The 20,366-nt window shown below is 49.5% G+C and overlaps 1 protein-coding gene across 1 annotated transcript in view; it reads right to left on the reverse strand.

The window, feature by feature from the left end:
• The window catches only part of PGBD5 (piggyBac transposable element derived 5), a 481,443-nt gene that overhangs the window by 238,542 nt on the left and 222,535 nt on the right, over nt 1-20,366 (reverse strand). Inside the window, exon 3 of the mRNA XM_069769313.1 lies at nt 10,124-10,258. Within this exon, the coding sequence (XP_069625414.1) occupies nt 10,124-10,258 (135 nt within the window). The remainder of the gene's footprint in view (nt 1-10,123; nt 10,259-20,366) is intronic.

A 20,366-nucleotide genomic window follows, 5' to 3' on the forward strand; every position in this document is an offset into this window, starting at 1 on the left:
GAAAAAAAAATCCAGAAAATCACATTGTCTGTTTTTTTTAACATTTTATTTGCATATTATGGTGGAAAATAAGTATTTGGTCATAAACAAACTATCAAGATTTCTGGCTCTCACAGACCTGTAACTTCTTCTTTAAGAGTCTCCTCTTTCCTCCACTCATTACCTGTAGTAATGGCACCTGTTTAAACTTGTTATCAGTATAAAAAGACACCTGTGCACACCCTCAAACAGTCTGACTCCAAACTCCACTATGGTGAAGACCAAAGAGCTGTCAAAGGACACCAGAAACAAAATTGTAGCCCTGCACCAGGCTGGGAAGACTGAATCTGCAATAGCCAACCAGCTTGGAGTGAAGAAATCAACAGTGGGAGCAATAATTAGAAAATGGAAGACATACAAGACCACTGATAATCTCCCTCGATCTGGGGCTCCACGCAAAATCCCACCCCGTGGGGTCAGAATGATCACAAGAACGGTGAGCAAAAATCCCAGAACCACGCGGGGGGATCTAGTGAATGAACTGCAGAGAGCTGGGACCAATGTAACAAGGCCTACCATAAGTAACACACTACGCCACCATGGACTCAGATCCTGCAGTGCCAGACGTGTCCCACTGCTTAAGCCAGTACATGTCCGGGCCCGTCTGAAGTTTGCTAGAGAGCATTTGGATGATCCAGAGGAGTTTTGGGAGAATGTCGTATGGTCTGATGAAACCAAACTGGAACTGTTTGGTAGAAACACAACTTGTCGTGTTTGGAGGAAAAAGAATACTGAGTTGCATCCATCAAACACCATACCTACTGTAAAGCATGGTGGTGGAAACATCATGCTTTGGGGCTGTTTCTCTGCAAAGGGGCCAGGACGACTGATCCGGGTACATGAAGAATGAATGGGGCCATGTATCGTGAGATTTTGAGTGCAAACCTCCTTCCATCAGCAAGGGCATTGAAGATGAAACGTGGCTGGGTCTTTCAACATGACAATGATCCAAAGCACACCGCCAGGGCAACGAAGGAGTGGCTTCGTAAGAAGCATTTCAAGGTCCTGGAGTGGCCTAGCCAGTCTCCAGATCTCAACCCTATAGAAAACCTTTGGAGGGAGTTGAAAGTCCGTGTTGCCAAGCGAAAAGCCAAAAACATCACTGCTCTAGAGGAGATCTGCATGGAGGAATGGGCCAACATACCAACAACAGTGTGTGGCAACCTTGTGAAGACTTACAGAAAACGTTTGACCTCTGTCATTGCCAACAAAGGATATATTACAAAGTATTGAGATGAAATTTTGTTTCTGACCAAATACTTATTTTCCACCATAATATGCAAATAAAATGTTAAAAAAACAGACAATGTGATTTTCTGGATTTTTTTTTCTCAGTTTGTCTCCCATAGATGAGGTCTACCTATGATGTAAATTACAGACGCCTCTCATCTTTTTAAGTGGTGGAACTTGCACTATTGCTGACTGACTAAATACTTTTTTGCCCCACTGTATATATTGCCATCTCCGTGTGCGGTTCCACCATTACTCCAAAGCAACATGCCCGCTGCCTTGGGGTCATCCTTGATTCTGACCTTTCATTCACCCCCCACATCCGATCACTGGCTCGCTCTTCTTACCTGCATCTCAAAAACATTTCTAGAATTCGCCCTTTTCTTACTTTCGACTCTGCAAAAACTCTTACTGTTTCACTTATTCATTCTCGTCTGGACTATTGTAACTGTCTACTAATCGGCCTCCCTCTTACCAAACTTTCCCTGCTCCAATCTGTCCTGAATGCTGCTGCCAGGATCATATTCCTCACCAACCGTTACACCGATGCCTCTACCTTGTGCCAGTCATTACACTGGCTACCCATCCACTCCAGAATCCAGTACAAAATTACTACCCTCATCCACAAAGCACTCCATGGCTCAGCACCACCCTACATCTCCTCCCTGGTATCAGTCTACCACCCTACCCGTGCCCTCCGCTCCGCTAATGACCTCAGGTTAGCATCCTCAATAATCAGAACCTCCCACTCCCGTCTCCAAGACTTTAAACGTGCTGCGCCGATTCTTTGGAATGCACTACCTAGGTTAATACGATTAATCCCCAATCCCCACAGTTTTAAGCGTACCCTAAAAACTCATTTGTTCAGACTGGCCTTCCGCCTCAATGCATTAACCTAACGATCCCTGTGTGGCCTATTTATAATAAAAAAAAAAAAAACATAATCAGGTTCCTCGCATCATGTTCTCATACACTTTATGCAGTTAATAACCCTCTGTGTCTGTACTGCTACATACTTAGGCAGTTAACTGGTTCATGCAGCTTTACATGAACACCTGAGCCTTACACTATGGCTGGTCCGAATAACTAAAGCAATTGTTACCATCCACCTCTCGTGTCTCCCCTTTTCCTCATAGTTTGTAAGCTTGCGAGCAGGGCCCTCATTCCTCCTGGTATCTGTTTTGAACTGTATTTCTGTGATGCTGTAATGTCTATTGTCTGTACAAGTCCCCTCTATAATTTGTAAAGCGCTGCGGAATATGTTGGCGCTATATAAATAAAAAATTATTATTATTATTATATATATATATATATATATATATATATATATATATACAGTTAGGGCCAGAAATATTTGGACAGTGACACAATTTTCGCGAGTTGGGCTCTGCATGCCACCACATTGGATTTGAAATGAAACCTCTACAACAGAATTCAAGTGCAGATTGTAACGTTTAATTTGAAGGGTTGAACAAAAATATCTGATAGAAAATGTAGGAATTGTACACATTTCTTTACAAACACTCCACATTTTAGGAGGTCAAAAGTAATTGGACAAATAAACATAACCCAAACAAAATATTTTTATTTTCAATATTTTGTTGCAAATCCTTTGGAGGCAATCACTGCCTTAAGTCTGGAACCCATGGACATCACCAAACGCTGGGTTTCCTCCTTCTTAATGCTTTGCCAGGCCTTTACAGCCGCAGCCTTCAGGTCTTGCTTGTTTGTGGGTCTTTCCGTCTTAAGTCTGGATTTGAGCAAGTGAAATGCATGCTCAATTGGGTTTAGATCTGGAGATTGACTTGGCCATTGCAGAATGTTCCACTTTTTGGCACTCATGAACTCCTGGGTAGCTTTGGCTGTATGCTTGGGGTCATTGTCCATCTGTACTATGAAGCGCCGTCCAATCAACTTTGCAGCATTTGGCTGAATCTGGGCTGAAAGTATATCCCGGTACACTTCAGAATTCATCCGGCTACTCTTGTCTGCTCTTATGTCATCAATAAACACAAGTGACCCAGTGCCATTGAAAGCCATGCATGCCCATGCCATCACGTTGCCTCCACCATGTTTTACAGAGGATGTGGTGTGCCTTGGATCATGTGCCGTTCCCATTCTTCTCCAAACTTTTTTCTTCCCATCATTCTGGTACAGGTTGATCTTTGTCTCATCTGTCCATAGAATACTTTTCCAGAACTGAGCTGGCTTCTTGAGGTGTTTTTCTGCAAATTTAACTCTGGCCTGTCTATTTTTGGTATTGATGAATGGTTTGCATCTAGATGTGAACCCTTTGTATTTACTGTCATGGTGTCTTCTCTTTACTGTTGACTTAGAGACAGATACACCTACTTCACTGAGAGTGTTCTGGACTTCAGTTGATGTTGTGAACGGGTTCTTCTTCACCAAATTAAGTATGCGGCGATCATCCACCACTGTTGTCATCCGTGGACGCCCAGGCCTTTTTGAGTTCCCAAGCTCACCAGTCAATTCCTTTTTTCTCAGAATGTACCCAACTGTTGATTTTGCTACTCCAAGCATGTCTGCTATCTCTCTGATGGATTTTTTCTTTTTTTTCAGCCTCAGGATGTTCTGCTTCACCTCAATTGAGAGTTCCTTTGACCGCATGTTGTCTGCTCACAGCAACAGCTTCCAAATGCAAAACCACACACCTGGAATCCACCCCTGACCTTTTAACTACTTCATTGATTACAGGTTAACAAGGGAGACGCCTTCAGAGTTAATTGCAGCCCTTAGAGTCCATTGTCCAATTACTTTTGGTCCCTTGAAAAAGAGGACGCTATGCATTACAGAGCTATGATTCCTAAACCCTTTCTCCGATTTGGATGTGGAAACTATCATATTGCAGCTGGGAGTGTGCACTTTCAGCCCATATTATATATATAATTGTATTTCTGAACATGTTTTTGTAAACAGCTAAAATAACAAAACTTGTGTCACTGTCCAAATATTTCTGGCCCTAACTGTATATCTTTATCTAGTGGCTACTTTTTATATTGTCTCACATTTGATTGTATTGTGTCCTGCATCAGCCTCACACATTTTCTTACTATGTGGATTTTCAATAATTATTTTATCATGTAAATTGTGTTTTACAATAAAATATTCATTATATGTATATTTTTTATTTAACAATTTTTAGTTATGGAATAGTTATTATATGACGCTATTGTTTGGACCTTTCTCAATTTTCGATTACGGTACTTTTTGGCTTAGGCCCCTTCCACACATCAGTTTTTTGCCATCAGTCACAATCCGTTGGCTCGACGGATCCATTGCAGATTGTGAAAAACTGATGCGATGGATCCATTTTTTGGACGGATTCGACTAGCGGATCTGGCTAATTGGATCACCATAGGCTTCCATTCTAGCAAACATTGGACGGCGACGGATCCGTCGCTGTCCCTTTTTTCATCGCACACAAAAAATGTTACCGTCTCTGTTGCCTCCGGACGCCAGACAAACAATTTTCTACAGATCCGGTGAACGATGGATGAAACTTGAGGCCATCCATTGCAATCCATCTAAGTCTATGAGAAAAAAATGGATCCGGAGGCATTAGTCGCCGGATCCGTTTTTTTTTCAAAATTCGACGGACTGCGACTGATGGCAAAAAACTGATGTGTGAAAGAGGCCTTTATAGGTTCCCATGTGTGCTGTATGTCCCAGTAAAAGAAAAATAATATCCTATCTACCTCTAGAGTGTATGCATAGTTTATCCTATCCTTTCTTTCAGTCCAATAATGTTATAAGCCAGTGTAAAACTATATTTTACCTCAAACAGGCAGAACTTTAGTTAAATCTAGATTATAAAAATGATCATTAAATGGCAATAAAGCTCAGTAAGATATTGCATGTTATTACTGATCATATTATCCTATGGGGTGGACATAAAACATCATGTGTCAGGAGATTCAACAATGCAGTGTCAGCAACAGTGATAACATGTACATACAATTACAGTTGAGAAGAGTCATAAAATGAGAACTTTAGGGTAAAAAGCCAGTTTAATAAAGAAACTGGGCATTTCTTTAAAAAAACAAAAACAAAAAAAAAAAACACATAGAAGCTCATTTGTACGTTTCAAACTTAAAAAGGGTATTCCCATCTTGGAGACCATATCCCATATTGTAGTAGGTCTAATATCATTATTATTATCAAATACCTCCAACTAGAAATGTAGTGTAGTTTTTCTTATTCATTATGCTTCTTTCCTCATGTGCAGACATTGCATGACCTTAGGTATCCACGGTTAGGACCACTAGCAAACAGCTAACGGTCACTATATCAGTGGTCGTGGATACCTAAAGTCCTGCAATGCCTGCACATATGGAAATAAACATAATGAATCAGAAAAAGTGTACTACAATTCTAATTGGAGGTATTTGCAGGGCCGTATTTGGAGTTTGTGCTGCCCTAGGCACTTTTCGTGCTGCCTCCCCCATTGGTGAGTATGACTAATGCAGACCCTGTCGGCAGTGACTTAGGCTACTTTCACATCAGTGATTTTTGCCATTCGCGGCAGATTCGGCAGTTTTTCCACATCTGCCATGTAACACATCACTTACTGCAACACTGCATTCGGCCTTATTCATTCCCTATGGGACTTGCGGACATGTGCGGCACTTGCGGTTTTGCAGTGATCCTGCAAATGCAGTATTTGCAGCAACGGAAAAAAATTGCTGCTAGCAGTGTTTTTTTGTCTCACCGCAAGTGCCGCACATGTCCGCAAGTGGCCATCACTACCTGTCCCTGCACCTTGCTAGCTCATCCCTAACCATCCCTCTGACCTAAAACTACACTATAAAGCTTTATAAAAACAATTAACTGACATATTCCTCCAATAATGAGGGCTCCAGACTAAGTCTCCGGGTCTCCATTCTCTCCTTACAGTATTGTAATATTCAGTCACTATGTGGTGGCAATATGTGGTCTGGTCATGGTGTGGAGGTATTTGTAAGTGGATACTGATTTGTATGGGGGAACGCCGAGTGAATAGTGATTTGTATGATTTGTATGAGGGAGAGTGGGGTAGATACTGATTTGTATTGGGGAAAACTAGGTGGATACTGATTTGTATGGAGGAAAGCTGGGTAGATACTGTTTTGTATGGGGGAAAGCTGGGTGGATACTGTTTTGTATGGGGGAAAGCTGGGTGGATACTGTTTTGTATGGGGGAAAGCTGGGTGGATACTATTTTGTATGGGGGAAAGCTGGGTGGATACTGTTTTGTATGGGGAAAGCTGGGTGAATAGTGATTTGTCTGTGGAAAACTGAGGGAATACTGATTTGTATTGGGGAAAGCTGGGTGGATACTGACTTGTATGGGGGAAAGCTGGGTGGATACTGACTTGTATGGGGGAAAGCTGGGTGGATACTGACTTGTATAGGGAAAGCAGGGTGGATACTGATTTCTATGGGGGAAACTGCCTTATATTGTATTTGTTCTGCTCTCCACATTCCATACAAATAGTAACAAATGAAACATGTATAGGTAGTTGAATTGATCAGGTCTTTAGGCTGAAGCGAGCAGCTTGTAATTTCCTCATGTGCATTTACACTGAGAGAAATCAGTGCTTTTCCATATAAAAGGCCATAATACTCTGCAGCCAGAAGCCCACAGTGAGTGCTCCTTCCATTCATCTGCAGGTTGACCCTAGGTCATGACCCTGTTACAGAACTCCAGCAGCTCCCAGGAGAACAGTAGATACTAGGTACCCCCAGGCTCGGACGGGCCCACCGGAGAACCGGAGGATTCTCCGGTGGGCCCAGGCACTGACACCTGCTGGCATACTTGCCAGCATCTGCCTAAGGCCCCCAATGCTTGAAGGGCCCCCACTGCTCCCGGGGCCCCAGCCACTGGCTATGGGGCCCCTGAGTCAAGGGGGCCCGCTCTGTGCCAGCCTAGCAGCAGCTGGAGACAGAATCCTTTCCCCGCTGCTAAAGCCAAATGAATATTCATGCTTCCCCACGCCCCATGGGCGTGGAGAAGCGTGAATACCATTTCTCTTTAATAGCGGGCATCGTTAGCCGCAGGGTGAGGCTAACGCTGCCCGCATGTAAAGCCCCACCACCGCACCACTGCACCACATACACACAGCACCGCAAAAGCACCGTCCGCACCACATACACAGGCACAGCCGCACACAGAGTCAGACACACAGCAGTTCACCTCCTGGCAGCAGCAGCAGCACATTCCGGCGTCCTGCTTCCCTGTGTGAGAGCCCAGCTGGATGACGTCATCATCCAGCGTGTTGTCTCACACAGAAAGCTGCCGGCAAAGAACAGGCTGCAGGGAGGTGAGCTGTGCTGTGTGAGTGTGCCTGCGTGTCTGTCTGTGTGTGAGTGTGCCTGTGTGTCTGTGTGTGAGTGTGCCTGCGTGTCTGTCTGTGTGTGAGTGTGCCTGCGTGTCTGTGTGTGTGTGCCTGCGTGTCTGTGTGTGAGTGTGCCTGCGTGTTTGTGTGTGAGTGTGTCTGTGTGTGAGTGTGTTTGTGTGTGAGTGTGCCTGCGTGTTTGTGTGTCTGTGTGTGAGTGTGCCTGCGTGTTTGTGTGTGTGTGCCTGCGTGTTTGTGTGTGAGTGTGCCTGCGTGTCTGTGTGTGAGTGTGCCTGCGTGTCTGTCTGTGTGTGAGTGTGCCTGTGTGTCTGTGTGTGAGTGTGCCTGCGTGTCTGTCTGTGTGTGTGTGCCTGCGTGTCTGTCTGTGTGTGTGTGCCTGCGTGTCTGTGTGTGTGTGCCTGCGTGTCTGTGTGTGAGTGTGCCTGCGTGTTTGTGTGTGAGTGTGTCTGTGTGTGAGTGTGTTTGTGTGTGAGTGTGCCTGCGTGTTTGTGTGTCTGTGTGTGAGTGTGCCTGCGTGTTTGTGTGTGTGTGCCTGCGTGTTTGTGTGTGAGTGTGCCTGCGTGTCTGTGTGTGCCTGCGTGTTTGTGTGTGAGTGTGCCTGCGTGTCTGTGTGTGAGTGTGCCTGCGTGTTTGTGTGTGAGTGTGTCTGTGTGTTAGTGTGTCTGTGTGTGAGTGTGTCTGCGTATCTGTATGTGTGTGCCTGCGTGTCTGTGTGTGAGTGTGCCTGCGTGTTTGTGTGTGAGTGTGCCTGCGTGTTTGTGTGTGAGTGTTCCTGCGTGTCTGTGTGTGAGTGTGTCTCTGTGTGTGTGTTTGTGTGTGTGTGCCTGCGTGTCTGTGTGTGAGTGTGCCTGCGTGTATGTGAGTGAGTGTGCCTGCGTGTTTGTGTGTGAGTGTTCCTGCGTGTCTGTGTGTGAGTGTGTCTCTGTGTGTGTGTGTGTTTGTGTGTGTGTGCCTGCGTGTTTGTGTGTGAGTGTGTCTGTGTGTGAGTGTGTCTGTGTGTGTGTGTCTGTGTGTGAGTGTGCCTGCGTGTGTGAGTGTGTCTGTGTGTAAGTGTGTGCCTGCATGTTTGTGTGTGTGTTTGTGTGTGAGTTTGTCTGTGTGTGAGTGTGTGTGTGTGCCTGCGTGTCTGTGTGTGAGTGTGCCTGTGTGGCCAGGACATGGTTAAAGGTACAGATGACCAGATTGCTGCTATGATCAGAACTTCAGAAGCAAATTAAGGGTTTTTTCCAAGGCTACAATACTGATGACCCACCTGTCAGCTTTTACCAGGTCCCTGCGGAGCTGGAACAACACAGGTCCGTACACGTAGTGGCCCTTCTCGAGTATTGTAGCTCAGCTCTTATTAAAGTGATTGGGAGCAGAGCTACAATAGCTGGAAAAGGTGAATACACAGTATACAAAGCATGTACAGGAGTACTTCCGGTAGTAGTGGGGGCTGCTAACAGCTGATCAGTGGGGGTCCCCAGCCAGTTGGATATTGATCACCTATCCGTAAAGGGGCTGATCACTACTTGGACAACTCTTCCATAAATACTATATTATCTACTGTAAAATAAATATATATTCACCTCCCGCAATGGCAGCGTTCCAGTGATGTTGGGGCTGGATCTCATTGTTATGAGCACTGATGGGCGGCTTTGGTCTTGGGCAATCCCTTTCACCTGAGTGATACATAATTGTGATTATACAGCGTTTTACATGTTTGGAAAGGTTGTACTGTCAGAAGCTGTGTGCCTCAATGACTCCCCTTGTAATGTCACTCACCCGAAATATTACAGCATCTCCCCTGACCACAATGGGCTGTGATATCACAACAGCTCCATAACTGATGCCAACCTCATAAAACGACATATGTGATGAGTTATCTGCTGTGACGACCAGGTAGTGCCAGTCATAGATCCCTATGACATTTCTTGTATCTGTAACAATATAGGTATTTGGATATAGCTGTAGAATGTGCCCCTAGGGTCAATTCCTCCTGTGGGCCCCAGAACCCCAGTCCGACGCTGGGTCCCCCCCCCCCCTGCTAACCGGAGCCTTTAGGGTTAATGTGGAGGGAGACGAGGATGGGAGCGGGCTGCTGAACTCTCTGCCCTCAGCCATGGCCAAACGGAGCTCCCTCTTCATTCTGGTAGTGGAAGGGAAGAACTTACCGGCCAAGGACATGTAAGTAGCTGTGGTGCCCACAGAGGCGTGGAGCAGCTGTCGGCTGGGGACCACGGGCAGGGAAGGAGCGGGCTGTTTCCGGGGTCAGGCTGCAAAGTTCAGTAATGATTGTTGGTGGGTGGGTGGGCTGAAATGAACTTAAAAAGAAAAAACCATACTCAGGTGCCGCCCCCTGCATCCTGGCGCCCCTAGGCACATGCCCTCAAGTGCCTAGTGGCAAATACGGCCCTGGGTATTTGCTAATATTATTATTATTACACCTACTACATATTGGGATAGGATCTTGGAGATAGGATTATGCTTTTAATGCAAATTATTCAGTCCACGCTTACTTGAGAAATAAATCCTGTTGAGGAGCACTGTCTGACCCATATACTGAATTTTCTTTTCTTTTTTTTTCGTAATTCTCGCCCTGTACAAGAAGCAATAAAGGCTGGATCTTCATCAATTAAAGGTTCATGAAGTACCTATGAAAAATTCAGGAAGGACATGTTAATTCAGTCACATGGGACACTTTTATAAGCATTCTGAGTGAATCCTGTATTCTATACATATATCAAAACACACACACACACACACACACACACACACACACACACACACACACACACACACACACACACACACACACACACTATGATGGCTAAAGGTAGTAGGGGTACAATAAATAAAACATAATTATAGCAGCAGGGTAGTGACATAGTAATGAGGGAATATAAATTATAAAGATAAAAATTAATTATGTAAAAAAAATCAAAACAGCAAATACTGAACAGAAAGTGTTACTGCTTCATAGAGAAAGAGGACTAGAACTCTACTACCACCTATAGGAAAAAGCAATCAGTCAGTGTCATCTCTCTAAAACAAGCCTTGTCACATGTCTGAGGATAAAAGCAATAACCAAAATCTCAGTTTGCAGACACTGTTTTGGGGTACTGCCCCTCATCAGTGTGAGATCTGGATTGGCTGGGTGAGAGGAGTCTGATCCAAGGGGTAATGTTTCTCCTTGCGGAGAGTGACATGTCAAACTGGGCCTCTGACCTTTCCCAGCACCTGCGCAATGCAATACTTTACTCTGCCCTCAACACAGATACCACCCTCAATCCAATGGGCAACTAGAGAGGACCAATCATCACCACAGGCGCATGTTCTGGATGGCACAGGGATGTGTGAATAAGCCTGACAGGCTATTTGAGCTTGTGATTTAGGCCGGCGTCACACACAGCGTATTAAAATACGGTCCATATATTACGGCCGTAATACGCTGAAAAGTCCCCAAAATAGTGGTCCGTAGCTCCTCCGTAGGAAGGATGTTTCAGCGTTTTTTGCGCATGGCATCCTCCGTATGTAATCCGTATGTCATCCGTACTGCGTGTTTTTATGGCAGGCTTGCAAAACCGACATACGGCTATACAAGGGATCCATGTGTAAAAAAACAAAAAAACATATATACTGTCTATATATATATATATATCTATAATATAACGCTGGGAGCGTCACTCTGTCTGAAGCCTTTATAGACTGCGCAGGAGCAAGCGCCGGCGCAGTCTGGCCCCCACAGAGTGACGCTCCCAGGAGATCGCGGTATGCGTAAGCACTGAACGCATACCGCGATCTCCACCGGAGAGTTAGGGACCGTGGACGCGCCAGGAGGGAGGGTAAGTATATTCACCTGTCCTCCGTTCCAGCGCTGCTGCCGGAATCGGCGCCTGCGCAGTCCGCGCTTTCCGGCGCCATTTTCTTGAAGACACACTCCGGCTCCACTGCAGGTGTGTCTTCAAGAAAATGGCGCCGGAGAGCGCGGACTGCGCAGGCACCGATTCCTGCTGCCAGAATCGGCGCCTGCGCAGTCCGCGCTTTCCGGCGCCATTTTCTTGAAGACACACCTGCAGTGGAGCCGGATGATAGGTGAGTATGGTATTTTTTTTTTTCTACATGGCAGCAGCATACGGGGGCATATAATACAATAGTGGCGCAGGATGGGAGCAGCACATGACAGAACGGGCGCAGGATGGCAGCAGCACATGACAGAACGGGCGCAGGATGACAGCAGCGCATGACAGAACGGGCGCAGGATGGCAGCAGCACATGACAGAACGGGCGCAGGATGGCAGCAGCACATGACAGAACGGGCGCAGGATGGCAGCAGCACATGACAGAACGGGCGCAGGATGGCAGCAGCGCATGACATAACAGGCACAGGATGGCAGCAGGATGGGAGCAGCACATGACAGAACGGGCGCAGGATGGCAGCAGCGCATGACAGAACGGGGGCGCAGGATGGGAGCAGCACATGACAGAATGGGCGCAGGATGGCAGCAGCACATGACAGAACGGGCGCAGGATGGCAGCAGCGCATGACATAACGGGCGCAGGATGGCAGCAGGATGGGAGCAGCACATGACAGAACGGGCGCAGGATGGCAGCAGCGCATGACAGAACGGGGGTGCAGGATGGGAGCAGCACATGACAGAACGGGCGCAGGATGGGAGCAGCACATGACAGAACGGGCACAGGATGGCAGCAGCGCATGACATAACGGGCGCAGGATGGCAGCAGGATGGGAGCAGCACATGACAGAACGGGCGCAGGATGGCAGCAGCACATGACAGAACGGGGGCGCAGGATGGGAGCAGCACATGACAGAACGGGCGCAGGATGGGAGCAGCACATGACAGAACGGGCGCAGGATGGGAGCAGCGCATGACAGAACGGGGGCGCAGGATGGCAGCAGCACATGACAGAACGGGGGCGCAGGATGGCAGCAGCACATGACAGAACGGGCGCAGGATGGGAGCAGCGCATGACAGAACGGGGGCGCAGGATGGCAGCAGCACATGACAGAATGGGCGCAGGATGGGAGCAGCGCATGACAGAACGGGCACAGGATGGCAGCAGCGCATGACAGAACGGGCGCAGGATGGGAGCAGCACATGACAGAACGGGCCCAGGATGGGAGCAGCACATGACAGAACGGGCGCAGGATGGCAGCAGCGCATGACAGAACGGGCGCAGGATGGCAGCAGCACATGACAGAACGGGCGCAGGATGGCAGCAGCACATGACAGAACGGGCGCAGGATGGGAGCAGCACATGACAGAACGGGGGCAGGATGGCAGCAGCACATGATGGAGACCATATACCAATATAAATGCTCGCCACCCGGGCGTAGAACGGGTTCAATAGCTAGTATATATATATATATGTCAGTAGACACATATATGTATATAAATTAATATTTCATCCAGCGCAATATAGCAGAAAGCCGGTAATTCAATTACCGGCTTTTGCTTTCTCCTTCCTAAACCCGACATGATATGAGACCTGGTTTACATACAGTAAACCATCTCATATCACCTTTTTTTTGCATATTCCACACTACTAATGTTAGTAGTGTGTCTATGCAAAATTTGGCCGTTCTAGCTAGTAAATTAAAGGGTTAAATGGCGGAAAAAATTGGCGTGGGCTCCCGCACAATTTTCTTCACCAGAGTAGTAAAGCCAGTGACTGAGGGCAGATATCAATAGCCTGGAGAGGGTCCACGGTTATTGCCCCCCCCCCCTGGCTAAAAACATCTGCCCCCAGCCACCCCAGATAAGGCACATCCCAGGCTCGAGATCATAAGAGGGCGCCCTCTGCTGGTTGTCCTCAAATGAACTCGAGCCAAGGAGCTTTCTAGGAAAGTTCCCATGATCTAGGAACAGCCAGCAGAGGGCGCCTCACCGCAAATGCAGGTAAATATAGGTCAATGACCTACTTTACCTACATTCTCCGGGGCTTTGCAGACATGAGCAGCTGCATTAGCGGAGCTCGTGGCTGCAAAATATTTTAACCCCTTCAGATGGATTTACATTGTTGGACGTGACAGATCCTCGGAAGGTATGTATATTGTTGGTTTATTATTTTTTTTTAATTTACAGATCGAGGGTCTTCAGTGAGTGGATTGAGAGTAGAATAAATTAATACAACAACCTTTGTGATTTTTTCATTAAATTAATTTTTAATAATGTGTGTTTGTTTGTTTTTTAACCCTTTACTAGTATTGGATTAATAATGGATAGGTGTCATAATTGACGCCTCTCCATTATTAATTAGGCTTAATGTCACCTTACAATAGCAAGGTGGCATTAACCCTTCATTACCCCATATCCCACCGCTACACGGGAATGGGAAGAGAGTGGCCAAGTGCCAGAATAGGCGCATCTTCCAGATGTGCCTCTTCTGGGGTGGCTGGGGGCAGGTGTTTTTAGCCAGGGGGGGGCCAATAACTGTGGACCCTCTCCAAGCTATTAATATCTGCCCTCAGTCACTGGCTTTACTACTCTGGCGGAGAAAATTGTGCGGGAGCCCACGCCAATTTTTTCCGCCATTTAACCCTTTAATTTACTAGCTAGAACGGCCAAATTTTGCATAGACACACTACTAACAGTAGTGTGGAATATGCAAAAAAAATGGGGATGAGATCTTTTTTTTCTCTTCTTTTTTTATTTTTATATAGCGCTAACATATTCCGCAGCGCTTTACAGTTTGCACACATCATCATCGCTGTCCCGGATGGGGCTCACAATCTAAATTCCCTATCAGTATGTCTTTGGAGATGGCTTACTGTATGTAAACCAGGTCTCATATCATGTCGGGTTTAGGAAGGAGCAAGCAAAAGCCGGTAATTGAATTACCGGCTTTCTGCTATATCGCGCTGGATGAAATAATAATATATATACATATATGTGTCTCAATGACATATATATATACTAGGTATTGAACCCGCTCTACGCCCGGGTGGCGAGCATTTATATTGGTATATGGTCTCCATCCTGGTATGTGCTGCTCCATCCTGCGTCCCCATCCTGTCATGTGCTGCACCCATCCTGCGTCCCCATCCTGTCATGTGCTGCACCCATCCTGCGTCCCCATCCTGTCATGTGCTGCTCCATCCTGCGTCCCGCAACCTGTCATGTACTGCACCCATCCTGCGTCCCCATCCTGTCATGTGCTGCACCCATCCTGCGTCCCCATCCTGTCATGTGCTGCACCCATCTTGCGCCCCCATCCTGTCATGTGCTGTACCCATCCTGCGTCCCCATCCTGTCATGTGCTGCACCCATCCTGCGTCCCCATCCTGTCATGTGCTGCACCCATTCTGCGTCCCCATCCTGGTATGTGCTGCACCCATCCTGCGTCCCCATCCTGCATCCCCATCCTGTCATGCGCTGCACCCATCCTGCATCCCCATCCTGTCATGTGCTGCACCCATCCTGCGTCCCCATCCTGTCATGTGCTGCACCCATCCTGCGCCCCCATCCTGTCATGTGCTGCACCCATCCTGCGCCCCAATCCTGTCATGTGCTGCACCCATCCTGCGTCCCCATCCTGTCATGTGCTGCACGCATCCTGCGCCCCCATCCTGTCATGTGCTGCACCCATCCTGCGTCCCCATCCTGGTATGTGCTGCACCCATCCTGCGTCCCCATCCTGCGTCCCCATCCTGTCATGTGCTGCACCCATCCTGCGTCCCCATCCTGTCATGTGCTGCACCCATCCTGCGTCCCCATCCTGTCATGTGCTGCACCCATCCTGCGCCCCCATCTTGTCATGTGCTGCACCCATCCTGCGTCCCCATCCTGTCATGTGCTGCACCCATCCTGCGTCCCCATCCTGTCATGTGCTGCACCCATCCTGCGTCCCCATCCTGGTATGTGCTGCACCCATCCTGCGTCCCCATCCTGCATCCCCATCCTGTCATGTGTTGCACCCATCCTGCGTCCCCATCCTGTCATGTGCTGCACCCATCCTGCGTCCCCATCCTGTCATGTGCTGCACCCATCCTGCGCCCCCATCCTGTCATGTGCTGCACCCATCCTGCGTCCCCATCCTGTCATGTGCTGCACCCATCCTGCATCCCCATCCTGTCATGTGCTGCACCCATCCTGCGTCCCCATCCTGGTATGTGCTGCACCCATCCTGCGTCCCCATCCTGTCATGTGCTGCACCCATCCTGCGTCCCCATCCTGGTATGTGCTGCACCCATCCTGCGTCCCCATCCTGTCATGTGCTGCACCCATCCTGCGTCCCCATCCTGTCATGTGCTGCACCCATCCTGCGTCCCCATCCTGGTATGTGCTGCACCCATCCTGCGTCCCCATCCTGTCATGTGCTGCACCCATCCTGCGTCCCCATCCTGGTATGTGCTGCACCCATCCTGCGTCCCCATCTTGCGTCCCCATCCTGGTATGTGCTGCAATCATCCTGCGTCCCCATCCTGCGTCCCCATCCTGGTATGTGCTGCAACCATCCTGCGTCCCCATCCTGGTATGTGCTGCAACCATCCTGCATCCCCATCCTGTCATGTGCTGCACCCATCCTGCGTCCCCATCCTGGTATGTGCTGCACCCATCCTGCGTCCCCATCCTGCGTCCCCATCCTGGTATGTGCTGCAATCATCCTGCGTCCCCATCCTGCGTCCCCATCCTGGTATGTGCTGCAACCATCCTGCGTCCCTATCCTGGTATGTGCTGCAACCATCCTGCGTCCCCATCCTGTCATGTGCTGCACCCATCCTGCGTCCCCATCCTGCGTCCCCATCCTGCGTCCCCATCCTGGCATGTGCTGCAATCATCCTGCGTCCCCATCCTGGTATGTGCTGCAACCATCCTGCGTCCCCATCCTGGTATGTGCTGCAACCATCCTGCGTCCCCATCCTGGTATGTGCTGCACCCATCCTGCGTCCCCATCCTGCGTCCCCATCCTGGTATGTGCTGCAATCATCCTGCGTCCCCATCCTGGTGTGTGCTGCAACCATCCTGCGTCCCCATCCTGGTATGTGCTGCAACCATCCTGCGTCCCCATCCTGGTATGTGCTGCACCCATCCTGTGTCCCCATCCTGCGTCCCCATCCTGGTATGTGCTGCAATCATCCTGCGTCCCCATCCTGGTATGTGCTGCAATCATCCTGCGCCCCCATCCTGTCATGTGCTGCAACCATCCTGCGTCCCCATCCTGGTATGTGCTGCAACCATCCTGTGTCCCCATCCTGGTATGTGCTGCACCCATCCTGCGTCCCCATCCTGCGTCCCCATCCTGGTATGTGCTGCAATCATCCTGCGTCCCCATCCTGGTATTTGCTGCAACCATCCTGCATCCCCATCCTGTTATGTGCTGCAATCATCCTGTGTCCCCATCCTGGTATGTGCTGCAATCATCCTGCGTTCCCATCCTGGTATGTGCTGCAATCATCCTGCGTCCCCATCCTGGTATGTGCTGCAACCATCCTGCGTCCCCATCCTGGTATGTGCTGCAGGCATCATGCGTCCCCATCCTGGTATGTGCTGCACCCATCCTGCGTCCCCATCCTGGTGGTTGCTGCAATCATCCTGCGTCCCCATCCTGGTATGTGCTGCAATCATCCTGCGCCCCCATCCTGTCATGTGCTGCAACCATCCTGCGTCCCCATCCTGGTATGTGCTGCAACCATCCTGCGTCCCCATCCTGGTATGTGCTGCACCCATCCTGCGTCCCCATCCTGCGTCCCCATCCTGGTATGTGCTGCAATCATCCTGCGTCCCCATCCTGGTATTTGCTGCAATCATCCTGCATCCCCATCCTGTTATGTGCTGCAATCATCCTGCGTCCCCATCCTGGTATGTGCTGCAATCATCCTGCGTTCCCATCCTGGTATGTGCTGCAATCATCCTGCGTCCCCATCCTGGTATGTGCTGCAACCATCCTGCGTCCCCATCCTGGTATGTGCTGCAGGCATCATGCGTCCCCATCCTGGTATGTGCTGCACCCATCCTGCGTCCCCATCCTGGTGGTTGCTGCAATCATCCTGCGTCCCCATCCTGGTATGTGCTGCAATCATCCTGCGCCCCCATCCTGTCATGTGCTGCAACCATCCTGCGTCCCCATCCTGGTATGTGCTGCAACCATCCTGCGTCCCCATCCTGGTATGTGCTGCACCCATCCTGCGTCCCCATCCTGCGTCCCCATCCTGCGTCCCCATCCTGGTATGTGCTGCAATCATCCTGCGTCCCCATCCTGGTATGTGCTGCAACCATCCTGCGTCCCCATCCTGGTATGTGCTGCAATCATCCTGCGTCCCCATCCTGCGTCCCCATCCTGTCATGTGCTGCACCCATCCGGGGGCATGAGCAGGCGGGGACACCGGCGCGCTGTGGGGGTCAGGTGCCGGTATCGCCGCCAGCTCAGGCCCCCCAGCACTTCCTATACTCACCTGTCTGTCCTGTTCCAGCGCTGCGCGTCGCCATCTTCCCGGTCTCCTGGCTGTGACTGTTCAGTCAGAGGGCGGCGCCGGCGCGTATTAAGCGCGTCATCGCGCCCTCTGAACTGAAGGTCACAGGCCGAAGACCGGGAAGATGGCGGCGCTCAGCGGTGGAACGGAGGACAGGTGAATATGGCCGATACTCACCATCCTGGCGGTCCCTGCTTCTCTGTTGGAGATCGCGGTGTGCGTTCAGTGTGAACGCATACCGCGATCTCCCATGGATCGTCATTCTGTGAGGCCCAGACTGCGCCGGCGCTTGCGCCTGCGCAGTCTATAAAGGCTTCGGACAGAGTGACGCTCCCAGCGTTATATTATAGATATATATATACCTATTCTATGTGTACACATTTATTCTACCTATTCTACTGTAAGCTGTCAGTGTGATTTTACTGTACACCGCAATGAATTGCCGGCTTTTCTCTCTAACAGCGCTGCGTATTCCTCGCAAGTCACACTGCTGGTCCGTGTGTAATCCGTATTTTTGGGGCTTCCATAGACTTTCATTGACGTTTTATTTGCGCAATACGGTGACAAATGCAGCATGCTGCGATTTTCTACGGCCGTAGAAAGCCGTATAATACTGATCAGTTTAATACGGCAGATAGGAGCAGGGGCATAGAGAATAATTGTGCCGTATGTTTTGCGAGTTTTACGGACGTAGTTTCTGCGCTCTTACGTCCGTAAAACTCGCAAGTGTGATGCCGGCCTTAGGCATTAACACACTGGCTTATATTGATTGGTGGATAAGGGCTGATTTACATGCGATTTGGGACATGAGAGATGATTGGTGAGTGATCACCATGACAACCATTATGCATGGAACAGATTGGCTGTTGTGTGTATGGGGTGTCGATCTATTTAACCCCTTAGCGACCGCCGATACGCCTTTTAACTGCGGCCGCTAAGGGTACTTAAACCACAGAGCCGTTAATTAACGGCGCTGTGGAAAAAGTGAATAGCGCCCCCCAGAGGCGGATTTTCTCCGGGGTCTCGGCTGCCGGGGGTAGCCGAGACCCCAGAGAACATGATTTGGGGGGTTTTTTACCGACCCCGCATTTGCAATCGCCGGTAATTAACCGTTTACCGGCGATCGCAAAAAAAAAAAAAAACCGCAATCTCTTTTTAATTTCTCTGTCCTCCGATGTGATCGCACATCAGAGGACAGAGAAAGGGGTCCCAGATAGCCCCCGATACTCACCTATCTCCCCCGGTGCTCCTCGTGGCTCCCGGTGGGCGCCGCCATCTTCAAAATGGCGGGCGCATGCGCAGTGCGCCCGCCGGCCGGCCCCGGGAGAATCTTTGGGGTCTCGGCTGCCGGGGGTAGCCGAGACCCCAAAGAGCATGATCGGGGTCAGTTTTACCGACCCCTGTTTTGCTAACTGTTTACCGGCGACCGCAAAAAAAAATAAAAAATCAAAGTGTAATTCTCTGTCCTCTGATGTGATCGCACATCAGAGGACAGAGAAATAGGGGGATTCGGGGACCCTGCCATACTCACCTGTGTCCCTGGGTCCTCCTGCTGCTCCTCCTGGCCGCCGGCAAAAGAAAATGGCGGGCGCATGCGCAGTGCGCCCGCCATCTGTCTCCATCTGCCGGCCGGCAGGAGAACAGCAGTTGGGGCTAAAATTAGGGTTAGGGCTAGGGTTAGGGCTAGGGTTAGGGTTGGGGCAAGGGTTAGGGTTAGGGCTAGGGCTAGGGTTAGGGCTAGGGTTAGGGCTAGGGTTAGGGCTAGGGTTAGGGCTAAGGCTAGGGTTAGGGCTAGGTTTAGGGCTAGGGTTAGGGTTAGGGTTGGGGCTAAATTCAGGGTTAGGGTTCTTTCACACTTACGTCGGTACGGGGCTGTCGCAATGCGTCGGCCCGACATACCGACGCACGTTGTCAAAATTGTGCACAACGTGGGCAGCGGATGTAGTTTTTCAATGCATCCGCTGCCCAATCTATGTCCTGGGGAGGAGGGGATGGAGTTACGGCCACGCATGTGCGGTCAGAAATGGCGGACGCGACGTACAAAAAAATGTTACATTGAACGTTTTTTGTGCCAACGGTCCGCCAAAACACAACTGATCCAGTGCACAACGGACGCGACGTGTGGCCATCCGTCACGATCCGTCGGCAATACAAGTCTATGGGCAAAAAATGCATCCTGCGGGCACATTTGGAGGCACCGTTTTTTGTCCAAAACAACGGATTGCGACAGATGCCAAACGACGCAAGTGTGAAAGTAGCCTTAGGGTTAGGGATGGGGCTAAAGTTAGGGCTAGGGTTGGGGCTAAAGTTAGGGTTAGATTTGGGAT

Source organism: Ranitomeya imitator, chromosome 5, assembly GCF_032444005.1.
Source record: "Ranitomeya imitator isolate aRanImi1 chromosome 5, aRanImi1.pri, whole genome shotgun sequence".
NCBI lineage: Eukaryota > Metazoa > Chordata > Amphibia > Anura > Dendrobatidae > Ranitomeya > Ranitomeya imitator.